Source organism: Myxine glutinosa, chromosome 9, assembly GCF_964187855.1.
Source record: "Myxine glutinosa chromosome 9, kmMyxGlut1.1, whole genome shotgun sequence".
NCBI lineage: Eukaryota > Metazoa > Chordata > Myxini > Myxiniformes > Myxinidae > Myxine > Myxine glutinosa.
The window spans coordinates 58,395,098-58,414,577 of NC_136269.1; the positions used below are offsets into that span (position 1 = coordinate 58,395,098).

The 19,480-nt window shown below is 38.3% G+C and overlaps 1 protein-coding gene across 3 annotated transcripts in view; it reads left to right on the forward strand.

Annotated features, from left to right (window-relative positions):
• Positions 1–879: 879 nt before the first annotated feature.
• LOC137415993 (REST corepressor 3) overlaps positions 880–19,480 on the forward strand; it is a 168,747-nt gene continuing 150,146 nt past the window's right edge. The window contains exon 1 of one of the 3 annotated variants that reach the window (XM_078784380.1): positions 880–1,377. In XM_078784380.1, coding sequence (XP_078640506.1) covers positions 1,242–1,377 — 136 coding nt within the window. In that variant the 5' untranslated portion in view covers positions 880–1,241. The remainder of the gene's footprint in view (positions 1,378–19,480) is intronic. The other 2 variants (XM_068101516.2, XM_068101517.2) reach the window with 2 other exon arrangements.

The following is a 19,480-nucleotide window of genomic DNA, read 5'->3' on the forward strand; positions in this document are numbered from 1 at the left end:
TTTGGACGTGAGTTTTATCACACGTAATTATTATAATTTATTATTTTCTTCTTTAAAATTATGTTTATTTATCTTTATAGTTCTCAACAAAGATACATTTATGCAAAAAATACGACATATGCGCGTTTTTGACTATTGGGGGGCACGGCACTGCCTTGTACAACATTACCATGGCCGCCCTGCGTGGAGCAAAATAATTAGTAAAGGTGCAATTTTCTCAAGTAAGGTTTACTAAATATAGAAATTTGGTGTAGGAGGCGCAGCTGCTTTGTGGTGTGATCGGTTCTGAATTTGTTATTTCATAATTACATCTTATAATTTCATCATATTGCAAGACGAATAAAGAAAGCTGACACATTTTAGTGCGGCCATTTCAACAAGAGGGATCTGTATCCGAGAACGTCATGCCTCGGAGAAAGATTTATAAAGCAAACTACTATTTGGACTCACGGCATATTTAAAGAGATTTTACGGCCTATTTTACAAGAGTTGGCCTTGGGTCTATGTCTATCATGCAATTGAATACACGTCGCCTGTTTGTGAAATTAAGTTTTCAATCCAGATAATTTAAGTAAAATATGATGCATTCATATTGACCGAAAAGTGTGATCGTGGATATGTGATGACTGATGTAAAACTAAAAGTAAAGGATGGGGACATCATTAAAAGTCGTCATGGGTCAGAACTCAGAATGGTCCTTGTAAATGGGTTTGGGTTATTTTGCTTATTTCATTGAAGCTCAAAAAATAATAGAAGATAAACAGCTAAAGTTTGTGTTGTTTACGGTTAATAAATAAAAGGTGCACTGATGCACCTCCCGAGCTGCCGTTCGTCCACCACGTGAAGCTTGCTACAAACAGCATCCTCCCCACCCCCATCGCGCGCATATCGCGTCACGACGAGCTCTTCGCACCTTCCGCTTGTTCGTAATAGTCCCTATATTAAAACCCAATGTCTTGCACTTCATCATAAATATTTATTTGAAAAAGTCAACGTATTCCTAAGTTTATAAGAGAAAAGACTGTAGGGAAGATCTTTAGCCCGATGGAGAAAGGCAGTTTTGAGGGACGGTGAGACGGATCACCGCTCTGCCCATGGCGGAGTAACACGTAGTGAGGTTACCCGAGTTCCCTTCTCTGGTTGTATTCCATCTGTTTTCTCTGGCTATCTCTTTCCCTTTAACACCTTCCACGACACAACCATTCTCCAGCGCACAGCAGATACCCGTCTGTGGGGCAATCATGCCGTCTGTGATGGAGAAGGGAGGTGAGCTGCTGAGGTGTGGACGGGCTGGTGGTGGGACAAAGAGCCTCACTGGTGGAGATGCCAACGGTCACCTCTCTGAAGACAGTAGCTCTAGTGATGAGGAAAGAGGAGGTGAGGGATCTTTTCAATCTTGCTCCCAAATCTTGAAATGGAGATTCTGATTGCATTCCCCCTCGTACTTTTCTCTTATTTTGTTTCCTTCCTCATATATCCCCTCCACACCGACACCTCGCCCACCGACCCCTCCCCACCAGCACCTCGCCCACCGACCCCTCCCCACCAGCACCTCGCCCACCGACCCCTCCCCACCAGCACCTCGCCCACCGACCCCTCCCCACCAGCGCCTCGCCCACCGACCCTTCCCCACCAGCACCTCGCCCAACGACTCCCTGCCCCACCCACTCCTTGCCCCACTGACCCATTCCCCACCGATCCCCTTGCCTCCTACCAACCACTTCCTCTCTTTCTCCCATAGATCACCTTTCTCCCATAGATCACCTTCCTCCCACCGTCACCATCCTCCCACCGTCGCCATCCTCCCACCGTCACCATCCTCCCACCGTCACCATCCTCCCACCGTCCACATCCTCCCACCGTCACCATCTCACATCCTCCCACCGTCACCATCTCACATCCTACCACCGTCACCGTCACCACCGTCACCGTCACCACCGTCACCGTCACCGTCACCACCGTCACCGTCACCACCGTCTCTCTCCCACCATCACCGTCTCGCTCCCACAGTCGCCGTCTACCACCGTGTCACGCACCCTATCTCATTCCATCACCATCTACCACCGTCGACCTCCTCCCACCGTCTGCCGCCCCCCCCCCCCACCGTCTGCCGCCCCCCCCCCCCCACCGTCTTCCGCTCCCCTCCGTCTTCCGCTCCCCTCCGTCTTCCGCTCCCCTCCGTCTTCCGCTCCCCGCCGTCTGCCGCTCCCCGCCGTCTTCCGCTCCCCACCGTCTTCCGCGCCCCACCATCTAATGCATCCCACCATCTACGTCATCCCACCATCGACCGCATTCCACAATCTACAATCGACCACCTCCCATCATCTACCATCAACACCCTCCATCTCCCACCATCACTCACCATCATCACCAACCCATCCCCCACCAAGCCCTCCCCCGCCGACACCACGATTACCACCACAACTTCAATTACTTGCTAATTTGATATGTTTGGGGTGAAACGTAAATAATTATATAAATAGCTTTATTCGTATCTTGTTTATTTATCTTTAAAGTTATCAACAGAGCTCTGTTTGTCGAGCTTTATTCATTCGAGTAGTTTACAGGTCACATTTTCAGGAACATAGATACTGGAATCACCTTTATATGTATTCCGAAGTTGTCAATTCACTGATGTCATAAATACTCTGACATACTGTAAGTTAACTTGATGTCTGCTAATTTAATAAATTTGGGGACAGTTGTCTGCCTTTGACTGCCATTTTCCTTTCTCATGTTGAATCATTATTGTCATTAGTGGGTCTTTTAAATGTATGGTATGAGTAATGCCCAACACTCCCTTTGTGTGTGAAATGTACATCTAATCTCAAGACTGAACTCTCAAACCTGTCTCCCTCCTCCAAATCCTGGTGGCGTCTGGTCAAATCTGTTTCTGGTGTTTGTTCCCCATCCATCTCCTTCCTTACCTCAAACGGCTACACAGCTACACAGCGGCTCCACGTGAAAAAGCCGAATGCCGAAACTCTGTGTTTGCCTCAAAATCTTGTGTCCCAAACCCATCTCTCTCTGTACCAACCTTAACCTGTCGTACGCAGCTGCTCCTAGAGTCTGTGTCCTTCTCTTCTGACAAGGTGGAGAAGTTTCTGTCAAACCTCGACTCTGATTCTGCAACTGGACCAGACGGCATCAGCCCACGGGTCTTGAAATCCTTCTCTGCCGCTCTATCTCGCCCTCTCTCTGTTCTCTTCACCCTCTCTTTTGCTCAAGGTCATCTACCATCTGCTTGGAAATCAGCCAACATCACCGCTTTGCACAAAAAAGATGCAAAAACAGACCAATCAACCTGCTCCCAATTATCAGCAAAGTCATGGAATCTATCATTGCTTCGGATATCAAATCCTTCCTCTCTGATAATCAATTTGGATTCAGACCAAGTCATTCTACTTTGGACATGCTGCTTCTGCTGTCTCAACAATGGATGGAGGTCCTCAATGCCAAACAGGAAATCAGAGGTCTCTCTTGACATATCACGTGCCTTCGATACGGTCTGGCACCCCGCCCTGCTCTTCAAACTCTGCTCATATGGTATCCATGGAAACCTCCACGCAAGGCTTGCGGACTTCCTCACTGGTCGCAGTCAACGTGTGGCCCTGAATGGAATTCTCTCATCTCCCCTTCCTCTCCAGGCTGGAGTTCCTCAAGGCAGTGTTCTGGGCCCTGTGCTTTTTCGGGTCTTCATCAATGATCTCTCTGACTGGAAAATCCTCTCTATCTCTTTGCTGATGGACCCATTCTCTGCCGCTCCATACCTCATCCCTCAGATCGGCAGTCTGCAGCCTCTTCACTCTCTGCAGACCTGAAAAAAAATCACAAACTGGTCAAACAAGTGGAACATGTCTTTCAATCCTGACAAATCTCACACTCTCACTTTGTCTCTCCAAAAAGACCGTCTGGAAAACCCTCGCATCTACTTTCTCAACAATCCTCTCCCAGAAGTCCTGTCACTCAGGCTTTTGGGTCTCACTATCGGCTATGATCTTTCCTGGGAAAACTACATTTCCAAGCTGGCCTCCAAAGCCAGTCGCCGACTGGGCATCCTCCGTCGTGCGAAGTCCTTCCTTGGTACACCTGAACTCCTCAACACATACAAAGCTTTCATCCGCAGCTTGATGGAGTACTGCTCCCCCTTCTGGGCTGGCACTCCTGCCTCACACCTAGCTCGGCTTCACACTGTTGAAACCAAAGCTTTCATTAATCATTGGAATCTCCCGCAATGAAGCTGACTCTGAGGGCCTTTCACTCACTCACCGCAGGCAGGTTGGTGGTCTTTGTCTTCTACCGACTCCTCTCCAGCCTAGCTCCCCCAGCCAGCTCTGTCTGTGCTCTGTCCCCCAAATATTCCTTCAGGTCGCACACGATCTGCCAGCAACCCTCTTCTGGTGAAACTGCCAAAATCAAGACTCTCTGCTCACCTTCACTCTTTCATTCCCCCTTTCTCCCGCCTCTGGAACAAACTCCCTCACTCTCTTCAATCCCATTCCTCCCTCCAGGTCTTTAAAACAGCGGTTCACCACCATCTCTTATCTGCCCCCATCCAAAACCTTGATCTTTTCTTCCCCCGTTAATTCACCCCAGATCCATCTCTTTGAAATACGGACTTCTGTCCTGGAAGTCCTTTTAGTGTCCATTTGTTTTATATCTCTCCCACCCCCCCCCCCCCCCCGCCACTTTCACCTTCCCCCTACTCCCTAGACCGCTACCTCCCACAGATCTCCCGATGTCCCTGTTCTCTACTGTTGTTGTGCTTGTGTGCTTCCTTCTCTTGTCTCCCGCTCCCTTTATTATATGTTTTATGTGTCCGTTTATGTTTTTATTGGCTAATGATAGGTCTTCCACGAGCCTCGATCTTGTATACAAAAAAAAATAAATGTGATGTCGATATCCTCTTCCTCCAGTTGTGTTCAGTGGCCCTATTTAGGATGATACATCCCATGCACCCTGAGCATATGTGCAAAATTTGATGTTGTTCCACCAACGCGTTTTTGATTCTATAAGTTTCAAACAGCATACATACATATACATGTATTGGGTTATTTATACTTGAGTAAATCATCAAGAAGATTGAGGTTTAAAGATATAGCAAAAATTAACCCGAGAGTGCACCACAGCAATGATGGGCCAAGTGGCCTCAGTTCCTTGTTTGAGGCCGTACAGGATTGTGCAATGACTTCTAACACTCAGTGTAGTCGCTTGGCGACTGTGGACTCTTTCATATATGTATATTTCCATGCTGCATATGGAATATAAATACTTTAAATGCAATTGGTTAGATTGCCGACAAAGAATTCCCCTTCAAATGCGCCACACGGAAGGTCTGAGGTGTAAGCCAAGCTCCGCCCCTCTCCCCGCCGACTGGATGCTCAATCATCCAGAGCAGAATTATGTTTTTGTTATTAACATTGATTAGATTAAGAATTGTATTTTTTTTATTGTGAAGTTGACCTACAGCATGTTACAATGGTGTGGTCGAGCAAATTTTGTCACAATTGGCCCAGGGGTATGGAATCGTACTAAAATACGCAATTTGGTGTCTGTGTGATGATTTTTGACCACGATACATTCCGTCGTTACTTATCTAATTTCAACCAAACTTGACAGGAGGACTAAGGGCCACACAATGAAGAACCACCTTTAGAGGCCATTTTCCCCCGCAAAGCGGGGGTTGGCCTTTTTCGGGCACCGTGGTTGTTGTTGTTTGTTGTTGTTGGTCCCCTTTTTGAAGCAATGTTTTACGGCCGGATGCCCTTCCTGCCGCCAACCCTGTTTGTCACCTTTTACGACAAACAGGGAATTACCAGTGAACTGGTACTCAATTAGCCGACCTCGGAAGGATGACAGGCTGAGTCAACTCCCCTGGCGTTAATTCAGCGATCGACCGGGATTCGAACCCAGGATCCTAGGATCCTAAGCTGGCACCCTAGCCGCTAAGCCAACACCAGTTTTGTTATTATAAGCTTCCTTGGAAAAACGCCATGATAAATCTATCTTAACATGGATATACACCTCAACACGCAACCCCATTGGTGGGGCCACACAATGAAGGTTGTCGCAAATTAATTTGCTCCCTTCCCATAGGGTTCTTTCTGCCAAGAGGGTTTTCCCCACCAATGGGGTTGCGTGTTGAGGTGTATATCCATGTTAAGATAGATTTATCATGGCGTTTTTCCAAGGAAGCTTATAATAACAAAACTATGATAATAGCATAATATTAATTATTCTTACAAAACAATATTGATACTAATAATATCCCACCTCCCCAAAGGGTGTTTGTTTCATCCTTGAACAAACGCCATGTTAACATGTATACATACATACCTTATCATGCCGTTTTTGTGGGTGCAACGGCCTCTACCAGAAGTAAAAAATTTTTTATTCACAAACATGTTTGATTACCTTTTTAAACACTTGATAATGCTATTTAACACTAAACTGAAATAAATTTGGAGGAATTCGGACATCAGTCTGCTTATCACTTTGAGGAATGCACATCATCGAAGATCTACTGTAGTCTATATACCCCACAAGGGTTAATAACACGACCCTCCCTGTCGCTTCCATGGAGTTCTTCCAAGGCTTTTTTCGTGGTGTTTTCCCAAGTCACTTCTCATTACAAAAGTCACGAGAAAGTGCAATCGGAGATTGCAGACCCTCGCCAGGATGTATTTTTAGTAGTTTTTAAGGCTTTTGTGTTGAATCAAATATGGCGGCAAAACCACGTGAACGATTGTCATCATTTTTTTCCTCCAGCAATTTATCCATAGATGACAATCAAGAAATTTCATCTTGATCGGATGAAGTTTTGTACTTGTCAATATATCAAGTCATAATGAAGGCACTGCACTGTTGACATCTTCAACATATTTTATTCCCCATGGAGAGTTCTTTACAATGAGCCATGTTTCATTTTTTTTGTTTGCCATGTTGTCGCGAGTTACCGCTCGCCAAGTTAATAGTCAAAGCCAAAACCGCTCGATCGGGTTAAAAGTGATTAACGGCACGAGTCACGCGACGCACAAACTGCTCGGGCGTACCATCCCGTGTGACTCGTGAGGTTCAGCCCCCGTTCTCGCGGTACTCGTGTGTCGAAGGTACTCGGGTTGTGAACGGAAACCCTTCCACGCGTTAGCTGTGGGTTTGGCGGCTGGAATTGTTCAGCAATCCGCCCCCACGAGTGTAGAGTGGGTAGCGGCCTCGTGGACCCGAAGCTCGAGGGGGAGCAGGGCTTAACCCCCCCTTCAGTACGTCAACGAGCTCGAGATCCGCAACAAATTGGTGTCAGGAGTGGGATATTTGGACCTGGAGGGCGCTTCACGTACTCAGAAATTATCAGCGCATACGAAATTTATGGTAAAAGCAAAAACATTTTAGTTCGTGCAATGGCTGGCCAAGACGACCGCGTGCCAGTGGGAGTAGGAAATGTAGAAGAATCAATGACTCATGACCAGCAGGAAGAATTATTAGAAGGGGAAGTTGATGAGGGTGCAGCAGGGAAGGAGAAAATGGCGGCGCCTTGCACGTGGCGGCGGAAGCCGAGCCCGTTGTGCGAGCAGGGTTTAACCTCGAGTTGTTCTTAACCCAAATGAATGCATCCTTGGAGGTGCAAATGAATCGAATGGACACCATGGCTAATCGGATGGACACCATGAGGAAGGAATCCAGGTGCGATACGCAAAAGATGAGAGTAGTGTAATAATGTTGGTTCTGGGACACCCCAAATCCCCATTCACTTGCATGTTAATTTTTCCCCTCCCTCATTGTCCCTAAACACCTCTATTTCTCTCACCCTGTTCTTTACGAACCTTCTAACCTTTTGACATGTTATCCTTATTCATTAGACCACTTAAACAATGGTCCTTCTGTGTGAACCTGTGATCCTTCTGACCTTAAGGACCTTTTAACCTTTTACTCTTAATATCATCTGGTGAATCATCTTTGACCCACTCAAACAACGACCCTACAAATATTTGTTTATGTGTGGGAAATAATTTAATTCTCCTACAACTCTCCTCACCATCTAATACATTAACAAAAAATATTGTTACGGACGCGGTTAAAGATGTTATTTTGACCGAGCGGTGGTATTACCGCGACCGAACAGTGCTTCCTTGATTAATACCCGATTTGCCCCAAACTTGGGCCGGATCGCGCCACCGCTATTCAATCGGGAAAACTCTAAAGCGACCGAATACAAAGAGGAAGAAGACGTACATAAGAGTAATTGGATTTATTATTTACACATATAATCAAGAAGAAAGCAGTCACGTTTATTTACAGACGAGTTTAGGTACACAGTGCAACGATAGCTTACCTACAGTCTTAATTAACCCAGGGACAGAACAAACAAGGACAGACTCACGCGGGGAATGATGATAGGACTGGCGGGAGATGGATGGCTGGCCGGATAGGGAGGTCCAACTGGTCCTGCTCGTGGGCAGCCGCCGCTCCTTCGCGGCCCTGCTCCAAACTGCCGTCCAGGCCTCACGCTGCTGTGGCTGCAGTTTCGGTGGCTCCAGCTGCAGCAAATGCAGTTGCGGTGGCTCGAGCTGCAGTTCAACTCTGGACTTCTTGGTTGGACTCAACTCCTTGGACTCCCTCTCGTCTCTCGGTAAAGGCTCATCTCTTTTTGGAAACGCCCTGCCTGCGGGTTATATAGGCCCCACCCCTCAACCTTCGCGAACCTCCTCGATGTTTCTCTCCACACCCTCTCCAAGTCCAACCCCTTGTTCGTGGTTGGTTGAGTGGGGCTGACTCACTCCTCCCCTCTATGACGAGGTGGGGACCCGCCTTTCTTCCCCAACCCTGCCTCGTGGTCAATGGCGGATGAAGAGAAAACCACCCAAAATGCAGTTGGCAATGCGAATGGCAATAGACGAAAAGGGGGGATGGAGGTTTTTGGGAATGGGAATGAAGGGAATCTATCTCTTTCACTGGTGCAATGGAGTATTTCAATTAATGGGAGACACAGCCTTACCCTAAAACACATAATAAGATATAACTATTGAACAGGGGTATTCTATGATTGGCTGTAGTGTGGATGCTTTATGGACTAATTATGGGACGCCCTTTGACCTTGACACAGCTCCGGAGGCAGGAGGCGCAGAATAACAAGAATAATAATACACACAATCAAAAAAATACAGTCCTCATATCCGCAACAATATGTTTGAGTTTGGTTCTTTATCAAGATATTTTAACTGAGCTAAAATAAAATGATAAACCTCCCTCAATGTTCTTGTCTGAGCGCCTCCTCTCCCACATACCATTTTTAAATTAAAGTATATATTTTCCTGACAACCATCAAAGTTTTCCGTCCACTCAAAAATATTTTTATCTTTTTTACCCAACTCACCGGTATTTAAATTAATTCTCTTATTTGTTTTGTGAACTTTTTTACCAGTTGCCTTTTCAATTATACCTATTTGATATTTTTCACATTCATTATGTTTTCCATTTATATACCAAGGTTGATTCCACCTCCACTCTTTAGTCTGGTTGATACTTGGTTCTATCATTTATATAATAGTAAAAAAGGCGGCGGTAGCCCGTTAAAATCCCCAACCCCCCTTTTTAACTTATCACTTATATATTTTATCACTTATATATCTTATCACTTGTATATATCTTATCACTTATATACTTATATAACCATAAGGGAGACTATCAATTCCATTTTCTAAAATAAACCTCTTATCAAAAGCTCCTAATGCTTTCTTATTTATCTCTTCTGAATATAATTGATGTTTATAACTTCTTATTCCATTAATCTTTCTAAACTCTTCTTTCTTTGTTGTTAAACAGTTATAATAATCCTTAAAGTTTATTGTTTCTTTAATAACATTTTTCTTTACACCTTTTAACTTCTTATCAGTCTTTTCAACGTTATTCACAATGTATTTATAAGCATAAGCCTTTGACCTCAATCCCACAAATTCACTCATAACATTTCCTCCTAATTCATCCTTGAACTTTCCAATCACCTTTTTATTTTTAGAAGAGAACAACTCACTCTCTGGACTGTAATTACTCGTGTCATAGATATTAATGTCTCTTTTCATGTCTGAATAAACATCGTTGGTATTAATTTTCAAAATAAAACTATCTGTATCCATATAAAGTAGATTAACATCATTTTGATATTTCTTCCTCAAGTTATTATAAAAGTAATCATACATTAATGACTTTGATAAATCAAGAATTGATGTTCCAATATAAATAGGTTTGTCCATTTCAATACTCTCTTTAATCAAATGGATCGCACAAAAGTTCTCAGTAAAGACCTCAGCTCGAGTAAAACTTGGTCTATTAATTAATTTTGATGCTTGTTCCCAAGATGTTGATAGTCTGATATTTTGTCTTTTCCTCACATTCTCCATAGTCTTACCAAAGACCGCATTATTCATCAATTTATAAAAGTCTTTCTCAAAATCTGTTTTTGACTCTGTTCTTCTTTGTGTATTAAAATCAATGTACCCCTTTAACCAATGACTTTGATTGAACTTTAGAACCCTATGGATCTTCTCTACTCTTAGACCTTTTGATAAATATTGTCGCAAATTTATTTGGTGTAGAACATAATTTTTCTTGTTATATAATGTAGTAAGTAATTTTTCTGTTGATTCACCTATATCAAACGATCGTTGATAATCACTCAACCATTCTTTCTTTGGACTTTCTTTCTCACAAGCAAATGGGAGATCTTTGTGTAGGTTATGGAGTTCCTCTGGATATTTCAAATCAACTTCAAAATAATAACCAACTTTTTCTTCATCCAATTCTTTTTGTGTAGAGATACATACATCTTGTAAAACGTTTTTGTAGTCTTTTTCCTTTACCCATCTAAGTTTTCCATAAGGAAGAGCCTGAGACATTGCCCAGCCATACAGGTTGTTCGCGTCATAGTACATCAAGTAAGAACTCTCTTTCGTTGGATCATAATTTGGAAGATATTTGTTATTTGCTTTTGCGTATCTACTCGAGCAGACTTGTGAAATTCCACCTCTTTTTGCCTTTTCAATCATCAAAAGCATATCAACATCGGTTATCAAATCCAAAGCTTGTTTTGTCATTTTCAACATCGCACTCCAGGCCAATCCAGGTGCTGTGTAGTAGTGAGCAGGATCCAATCCATATCCAGTGCGACAAACAGATCTAAAGGCTTCAAATACATCGGCCAATAAAAGCACATCAGTTTTGAGATACAAATCGTGATACTCGCCAAGATTCTTGATGTTATATTTTTCCCAAACATTTTGTGCGTGTACATAATCTTTATCAGATATATTACTGTTGTTTAATTTGTTATAGAAATTTTCTTTTGAAGGAAGTTGTGTTTCATTGAATCTCTCAAATGAGTCCATATAGTCATAGGGGTAAATTCCCTTTTGTGTTAGAAAATCTTTATCGAAAAAATACTCTGAAAGACATGGAAACTCTTTTAGATTTTGAACCAAGTTAGCCAATGGACTTGCCATGAATTTAAATGTATCAAGAAATCTGATATGAGTAATAGGAGATGTGTGAATTGTTTTTGTGAATGAAATGTATTTCTGATCCGTGTTTGGAATTGCTGAGATACTTCCAGAAGTCTTTGAGAGTTCCTTGATAAATAGATGTGTATCATAATGAGCGTTGTTATGAAGAAAGACAGGAATGAAAGAGGGGAGTTGATAATTAATATTACAACTTTGATGAGCCGGACCTCTATATTTACCAGTGAGATGACAATGGTCTCTAACCTTTAGACCTTTACCAATTTTCTTCTCACAAATATGACAGTCAACCTTTGGCTGTCTAAATTCTCTTTTTTCTTTACTTGTTAAGGACATTGGTTTATTGGTTTCTCTCATTATCTTGGTTAATCGGACACAGTCTTTTTCTAGTCGTTTCACAAACTCCTCTGGGGTATTTGAGCCTCTATACACCTCTAACTTGTTATATTCATCACCAACGGATGATTTGATATAACAAAAACCACAAGGAGTATGTTTTTGATATTTATTTGTGTATGATTCTTTTGGATCTGGAGAAGCAGTATCAATTTTTTCTAAAATACTTTCAAAATCAGCATATATAACAAATGGATGTTCTATTGTTTTCTTTTCATCTTTGAATGTGATCTTTGAGCCTTTTTTTGGCATGTTGATTACCGTTGATTTATGTTCACCACAATAATTTGAATGTTTATCTAATCTTTCTTGTGTATGGAAGAAGCTAAGACAACGCATACAAATATATATTTTATTTGTTCTTTTACATACTTGTGGTTTTATTAATTTTGTAATATCTTTGATGGATGTATAATTTGAATTTTCGTCTGAATTAAAATATAGAAGATTAATATGAGTTTGTTTACAATTGTCAGAAAGCTTTAAAACCTGAATGTTCTTTGTTTCTGTTAGACCATAAACATTAACTGATAAATTATTCAACTTTTCAAATTTAGGAATATCATTTAAAGTCATCGGAAACTTTAGATCTTTCGTATTTAATGTATTCTCATATTTTTTATAATGAGATACTCTTTCATCATGAAAATGTGGAGGATGTAAGTGTGCTAGAATAGACCAGAGAAAACATTTATTGTCTTTATTTTTGATATTGATAACTGCTTTTCTATTTTTGATAACACTGGGTAAATCAATGTAAGAAGAAGCTTTTAGAGGATCTGATTTAAGAATATGAATGTCTATGTAAATAATTTTTCCTATATTGAATCCACTTCCTACGATTGAATTATCCACATCTTGCTCTTGTTTAATAAGTTCATCATAGACTCCTGATGTTTTAAAATCTTGATATGAAGATATAAAGTGTGGCTCAGTTCTCATGTATGGTGTATCTATAACTCCTTCGTCCTTTGTCATTTCTAATTTTACTCCCATATAAAATTTAAGTGGTTTCATTTCTTTTAGTGTTTTTTCAATCAACGTTTGAACAGCAGGTTTAACTATTTCTACAGCATCAACTATAGACTCTGGTTCAGGAGGTTTGAAGTTAAAGACTCTTATTTTAATATGTCCTTTGAATGCACCATCAGAGTTTTTAGTTGTGATAAAATTTGATAAATGTTGATTTGTTTTAAGATGTATTTCGAAGCCTTTCTTGAGGATATTTTTATTACAGGCAGAACAGTGTTTTGTTTCCTTCTGAATAGGAGATAGTAGGTGAAGTAGATTAAATGTGTGTTTGTTAGTTTTAAGGTGTCTTTTGTATTGTTTATATTCTTGTTCACAAACGTCGCAATACGTTGCTTTGATCATATTTATATAGCAAAATTATACTTAAAGTAAAACACCTTTTTAGAGGCTTTTTAAAAGATGAAACTGTGCTTAAAGTAAAACACTTATAGTAGAAAGTGCCTTTTTACAGGCTTTTTATATATGAAACTATACTTAAACTAAAACACTTTTTCACTCAGAATCATCTGAGTCATAACTATCACATGAATACTCAGAATCATACTCAGTCATCAATAAAGCTACTCTCATAACTATCATTTGAGCACAAACTATTAGCATCATAACTATCATCTGAGTTCAATGAAATACTATCATCACCATCGTCCGCGTTCAATGAAATACTATCATCACTATCGTCAGAGTTCAATAAAATAGTAAAATCTTCACTGCTGTAATGACTCATATTTAATTAGCAGGAAAAATATTCCCATCAATATCTATATACTTTCTTTCATTAACAGATTCAATCTCTACATTTTTAATGTCAAAAGTTAACTTTAAATAATCTCTAACTATCATAGAACGAAATGACATTTCACCAGAAATATTAACATCATTCATTTTACTTAGATCTACACCCTTTGGATTATTAAAGTAAATACAAATTTCTCCATGAGTATTGTTGATGGTCTTATCATTCTTTTTCAAAGTATTGCGATCGATCACTTTTTCAAGCTTTGAATAAATTGCCAGGAGTAGAGGAGAAACTTTTGTTAGATTTACTTTAATGGATGTCTTTCCAGGTATAGTTAGAGCTCTTCCTTTAAATGAAATAGAGGGGCTCATGTTATTTTCCATAACTGGTTTTACCCAAAAATTTCCATATTTATCTTTGTTCAATTTAACATCTTTGACATATTTTTCTATATCTTCCACCGAAGTAGAGATTGATTGAAATTTGTCTTTTGTGCTTTGAAACATTGTATTTATTAATGAATAAACTTGCGTTTAGTTTAAGTAAAAATTTACCATGTAAATATGATAAGTTCTGAAGGATATTTAGAATTTCCAGACTCTCCATATGATAAATTAGAGAATTGTCTGGCTTGTGATAGAATAGGGCTTAATAATGAGGGTTCATATAAACAAGGTATTTTCTGTGATTTAATTTTAATTAATGATAATAAAAAAAATAAAAAAATATATAACTCTTTTAAATTAGAACCAAAAATGAATTACTTTACAAGGTTAATAAGAGAGATGAATGTTAAGTATTGTGATGATAATACACCATTTCTTTCAAGGGAAGAGACTATTTGTATTGAGGAAATGTATAAGGGTTTAATGATATTTATTATTCAAAATAATTTTAATGGAAATGTTAATACAAGATACTATATAAATAAAATAATGAATTATTTTGAAATTAAACCCGAACTCAGGATAAAATATAGAGTTTCTAAAATAGCTCAAAAAAAGTTAGATGACTTGTTTTTCAAATATATAAATGAATGATTTTTTACCCGTTTGGGAAAATAAGATAAAATTTAATAACCATAAAAACATTCCAAATTCATTGAGATGTCTAATAGTTGGTTCAAGCGGATGTGGAAAAACCTGTTTACTTTTAAAGATGCTCCTTGGTCCTAATTTTTTAGATTATGATAATTTAATAATTTTTACAAAGTCTAGTTTTCAACCCGAGTATCAACTACTCTCACAGGGTTTTAATGCAGGTCTTAAAAAGGAAGACATTATCGGTTTATTTAAACTTCAAAACAAACTAAATGATTATAATATTGAAGATATAATACAATTATTTTGTGATACACAGAAATCAAATTCGATACCAAAACCCATAACTTGTATTCTCAGTGATAATACGGATGATATACCTTCACCTCAAGATTAGGTAAATCAAAAAAGAACCTCGTCATCTTTGATGATTATGTTAATGAGAGAAACCAAACAGTAATGGACAGCTACTATACAAGAGGGAGACATTCTTCTTGTAATTGTATTTATCTTAGTCGGTCATATTTTCAACTCTCTCGACGCTCAATAAGAAACAATGCCAATACTTTTATTTTATTTAAGTTAAATTCAATAGATGTAAATAATTTTTGGAGATAATTGCTCTACGTTATGTAGTAAAAAAGAATTTGAAAATTATATGAAACACACGATTGGAAAATATAAATATATTGTTGTGAAACAAGATGAGATATTAAAGGATGTATTTTTATTTTAAACATAATTACATATATAAATGATAACCATTATTATTAATCTTGTGGGTAAATCTGCTTCAGGAAAGAACTTTCATAAATCTTAACTCTTGAATAGTAAAAATGAAAAGATTGTAAGTTTTTTTAAAAAACACCCTATGATTCGTTTTGTGAGTACTACAACCAGAGCAAAGCGACCAGGAGAAGTAGAAGGGAAAGATTATTTCTACATTTCAATGGAGGAACATATGCGATTGAGGAACGAAGGTCAAATATTTGAGGAGGTCTCTCTTGGTTCTACAAAATATTCACATTGTAAGAGTGAGTTAAATAAAGTGAAATCTAATGGTCTGGGGATTTTAGAAACTAATCCTGAAGGAATGAGACAAATTATTAAACATTTGTGTGGTGATGGAGTTAAGATTTTATCATTCGGTTTTGATATCGATGAGGAGACTCAACGCAAACGTATGAAAAGCAGAGATACAAATATTAGTGAAGAAGAAATAACAACTCGTATTAATACCAATAAAGAATTTGATAAAATATTTAAAGAAAAGGATTTATTTCAACACATTTACTATAATGATGAAGAAAAGGAAAATTTTCCCATTGACCTTTACAATTCATTAAATGATATTTTTCAATAAATAAATACAGAAAATGAATACCGAAGAAAGAGCAAGAAAGTTTAAAGAACATCAAGAGTTGGTTTCAAAAGTTGTAAAACAACAGGAAGAGATAAAGAAGAAATGGAGACAGAAACTAACTGGTGAAGAAGCCTTTGAAAGAAAACAAGAGAAATTTTTTCAACCGCTTTTAAAAACTCAACACCCTACAGTTCCCACGGTAGAATGTACTCCGAAAAAACTTCAAATGCTCAAAGATTTTAGTCAGATAACAAAACAAGAACTTGGAAAATTAGAATATAATGATGAAGAATTATTTCAGAAACTTGGAGGTAAATCAACCCCATAATTATGTAGTGGAAGCTCTTCAAAACAATGAATATTTGGCACATTCAAAAACCAGAGCAGGTCTCATTCCAACAGAAGAACCAGCAGTGTTTCATCTTGTGGAAGAAAAGGTATTGATATTTAATGATGAATTGATGTTCTTGAGTTCTACTCAACCAAATGTTAAATTAACTCCAAGATTAATGTTTCTTCTAACAAACCCCGGATTCAGCGGTTCAAAATATTTTGAGGAACCACTTGATATGGAAAGAGAGGAAGATAGGGTATATATTGAGTTGCTAAATGCACTTGATTATGGAGTTTCTGTTGCTGGTAAAAGTAAGAAGAATGAGAAGGAGAAACATATTATTGATGCTTTAAGTAAGCTTGGTTCAGGTGTTAGTTTTCTTCCAAATGACCCATCACAATTAGTTAATAGGCTATTATTGTTGTTAGGTAGTAAGAAGGCTGGAAACAACAATTGTTTTAATGAATTCTCAGCCATTTTAGATCAGTTGATGAATATGAAAATAATTAATAAATGTCAATACAAAGATATTTTATTAGATATTAAATAAGATGAGAAGCACAATTCTTAGTTTTAATTTCACAACGAGCGATTACACAGCTTCATTCCCTTACCCACTACAACTTGACCCCACAAAAGAATATGAGGCTTCTTTGTTGTCAATGGAAACTTACAATACCCTTTTTAATATCACAGAGAAAAACAACAAGTTTAGTTATAATCCAGGAAGTGGATATAAAACTATAACCGTTTCACCCGGAGCTTACGAGATTTCTCAAATATCTTCAGAAGTCTCTCGCCTTATGAAAGAAAAAGGTGATGAGCCAAAAAATATGGTAATAGATATTCAAAAACACACTTCAAAATCAACGATTAAGCTTAAAAATAATTATAAAGTTGATTTCACGATTGAAAATTCGTTCAGAGAGCTATTGGGTTTCTCTTCAAAAAAGATTGAAACTAACGGGACGTTTTACAGTGATAATGTTATCCAAATATCCTCCGGTATAAATTCAGTATTAATTCATTGTGATTTGATTGATGGTGCTTATAACGATGGAATTAGAACAAATACAATATTTTCATTCAGTGCATACTCAACCCCGATTGGTTATAAATTTAATATGGAACCAAAAAATCTTGTCTATTTACCTGTGTCAGGAAAAACCATATACAGAGTAAATTTTAGGATAACCGACCAAGATAATCGTATGATATCCTTTAATGATGAAATTATATCCATCAGAATTCACCTACGTGAAGTTTTTCAATAAATAAATAATGGTTATTGTGAGAAAACACGAGTTGGGAAAATATAAAATAATTACAGGGGAGGGCATGTACCTTTCACCATACTATAAGGGTGAAGGTATGTTTCTTGGGAGAGGATACTATAAACCTAAGAGACAACGAGGTGTAGGTCATCAATTTCGAAATAAAGGAGATGGGATAATTGATACTCTAATGGGTATTGGTTCAACCATCCTTAAACATAAAGACCTAATTAGTTCAACTGCTTCTGCCGTGGGTTCAGTTGCGGGTGCTATAAAGAGTATAAAAGATGCTCAAAAGGAGTCTCATAAATTACAAGCAATCAAAGAAATAAAAAAGGTAAAACTCAACTATCTTCACAAGAACGACAAAAAATCATTAAAATACTTGGGTCAGGGTTTCAACAATTTTAATGCTATATAAATTCAAGTATGGAAGCAATTGATAGTATCTATGATTTGGATGATACGATTATCATTTCAAACTCCACTAAAAAGGAAGACTATTTTAAGGTAAATGCTATAACAGGAACAGACTGGAATTCAAACGGAACAAAAAGTTTTGAAATAAATAATCAACAAACTTACTTGAATATAGCTGATAGTTTCTTGCTGTGTAAATTTAAATTCACTAAGGCTGTGGATAATAATAATGCTACACTCGTAAATGATTTCTTCTGGAAAATGTTTGACAGTGTCCGCCTGTATATTGGAACACAAGAGGTTGAAGCGGTTGATTTATGTCTCTGCTACATCTGAAATGATGAAATTTACACTATATTCGTTTAGTGATAGAATGGGTAAGGGAGCTGTTGAAGGTTTTATTCCTGATATGTCAACGGGAACAAATGCTGACCCCGGTTATAGTCAAAGGAAGTCAATGTATAATGATGAAACAAAAGCAGAGAATAGTTTTACCGTAGCAGTACCTCTTAAAGGTATATTTGGATTTTGTGATTATGATAAAGTTTTGTATGGGCTTAAAATTAGATTTCAACTACAAAGGAATGATAATGTAAATAGATTGCTTTTTGGGGCTCAAAATGCTTTTGGTGATAATAATAAATTTGTTATTAATGATTTGTGTTTGTATATTAGTGAATATACTCCTAATCTTAAAACGGAGGAGATGTTAAATAGAAGACTTAACTCAAAGAAACCACTAAATGTATCATACCTTAAAAGAAGATGTCAACACGTTAAACTGGAACACACTACCTACACTTGGAATTTAGGTGTTCTTCAAGGAAAGCCACGATACCTTTGGCTCATTTTTAAGAAACCAGATGGAGATGAAGGCACTGATAAGAATAATGCGCTGAGTGATAATGCTAAGGTGAAACAACTTCGGGTTTCTCTTGATGGCACATTTTATCCGCGAGATAGATTGGAAATTGATTGGGAAAAAAATGATTATGCGGAAGCCTACAAGACCTACCAAAAGGTGTGTGAAAGTAATGGTAATAATGATCCTATTTTGGATATGGTTGCGTTTCAAAAACTTTATACAATCTACGCAATTGACCTGAGTTCTCAAAAGGAAACTATAAAGTCTAATCGAGTGGATACTTCTCTATACATTGAAAGAGGGGAGAGTGAAGAGGTTAATGCATATTGTTTGCTTTTGGAGGAAACAGAATTAGAGATTAATACAGATAATGGTGTTATGATTAATATCACATAGGTTTTTTCTCATAAATAAATGGTTGGGATATATGTTAATCAAATCAATCTTAATAAATTAACATCTTGTATTCAAAATCAAAAGCCTTGTATTATTAATGTTAATACAATTCAA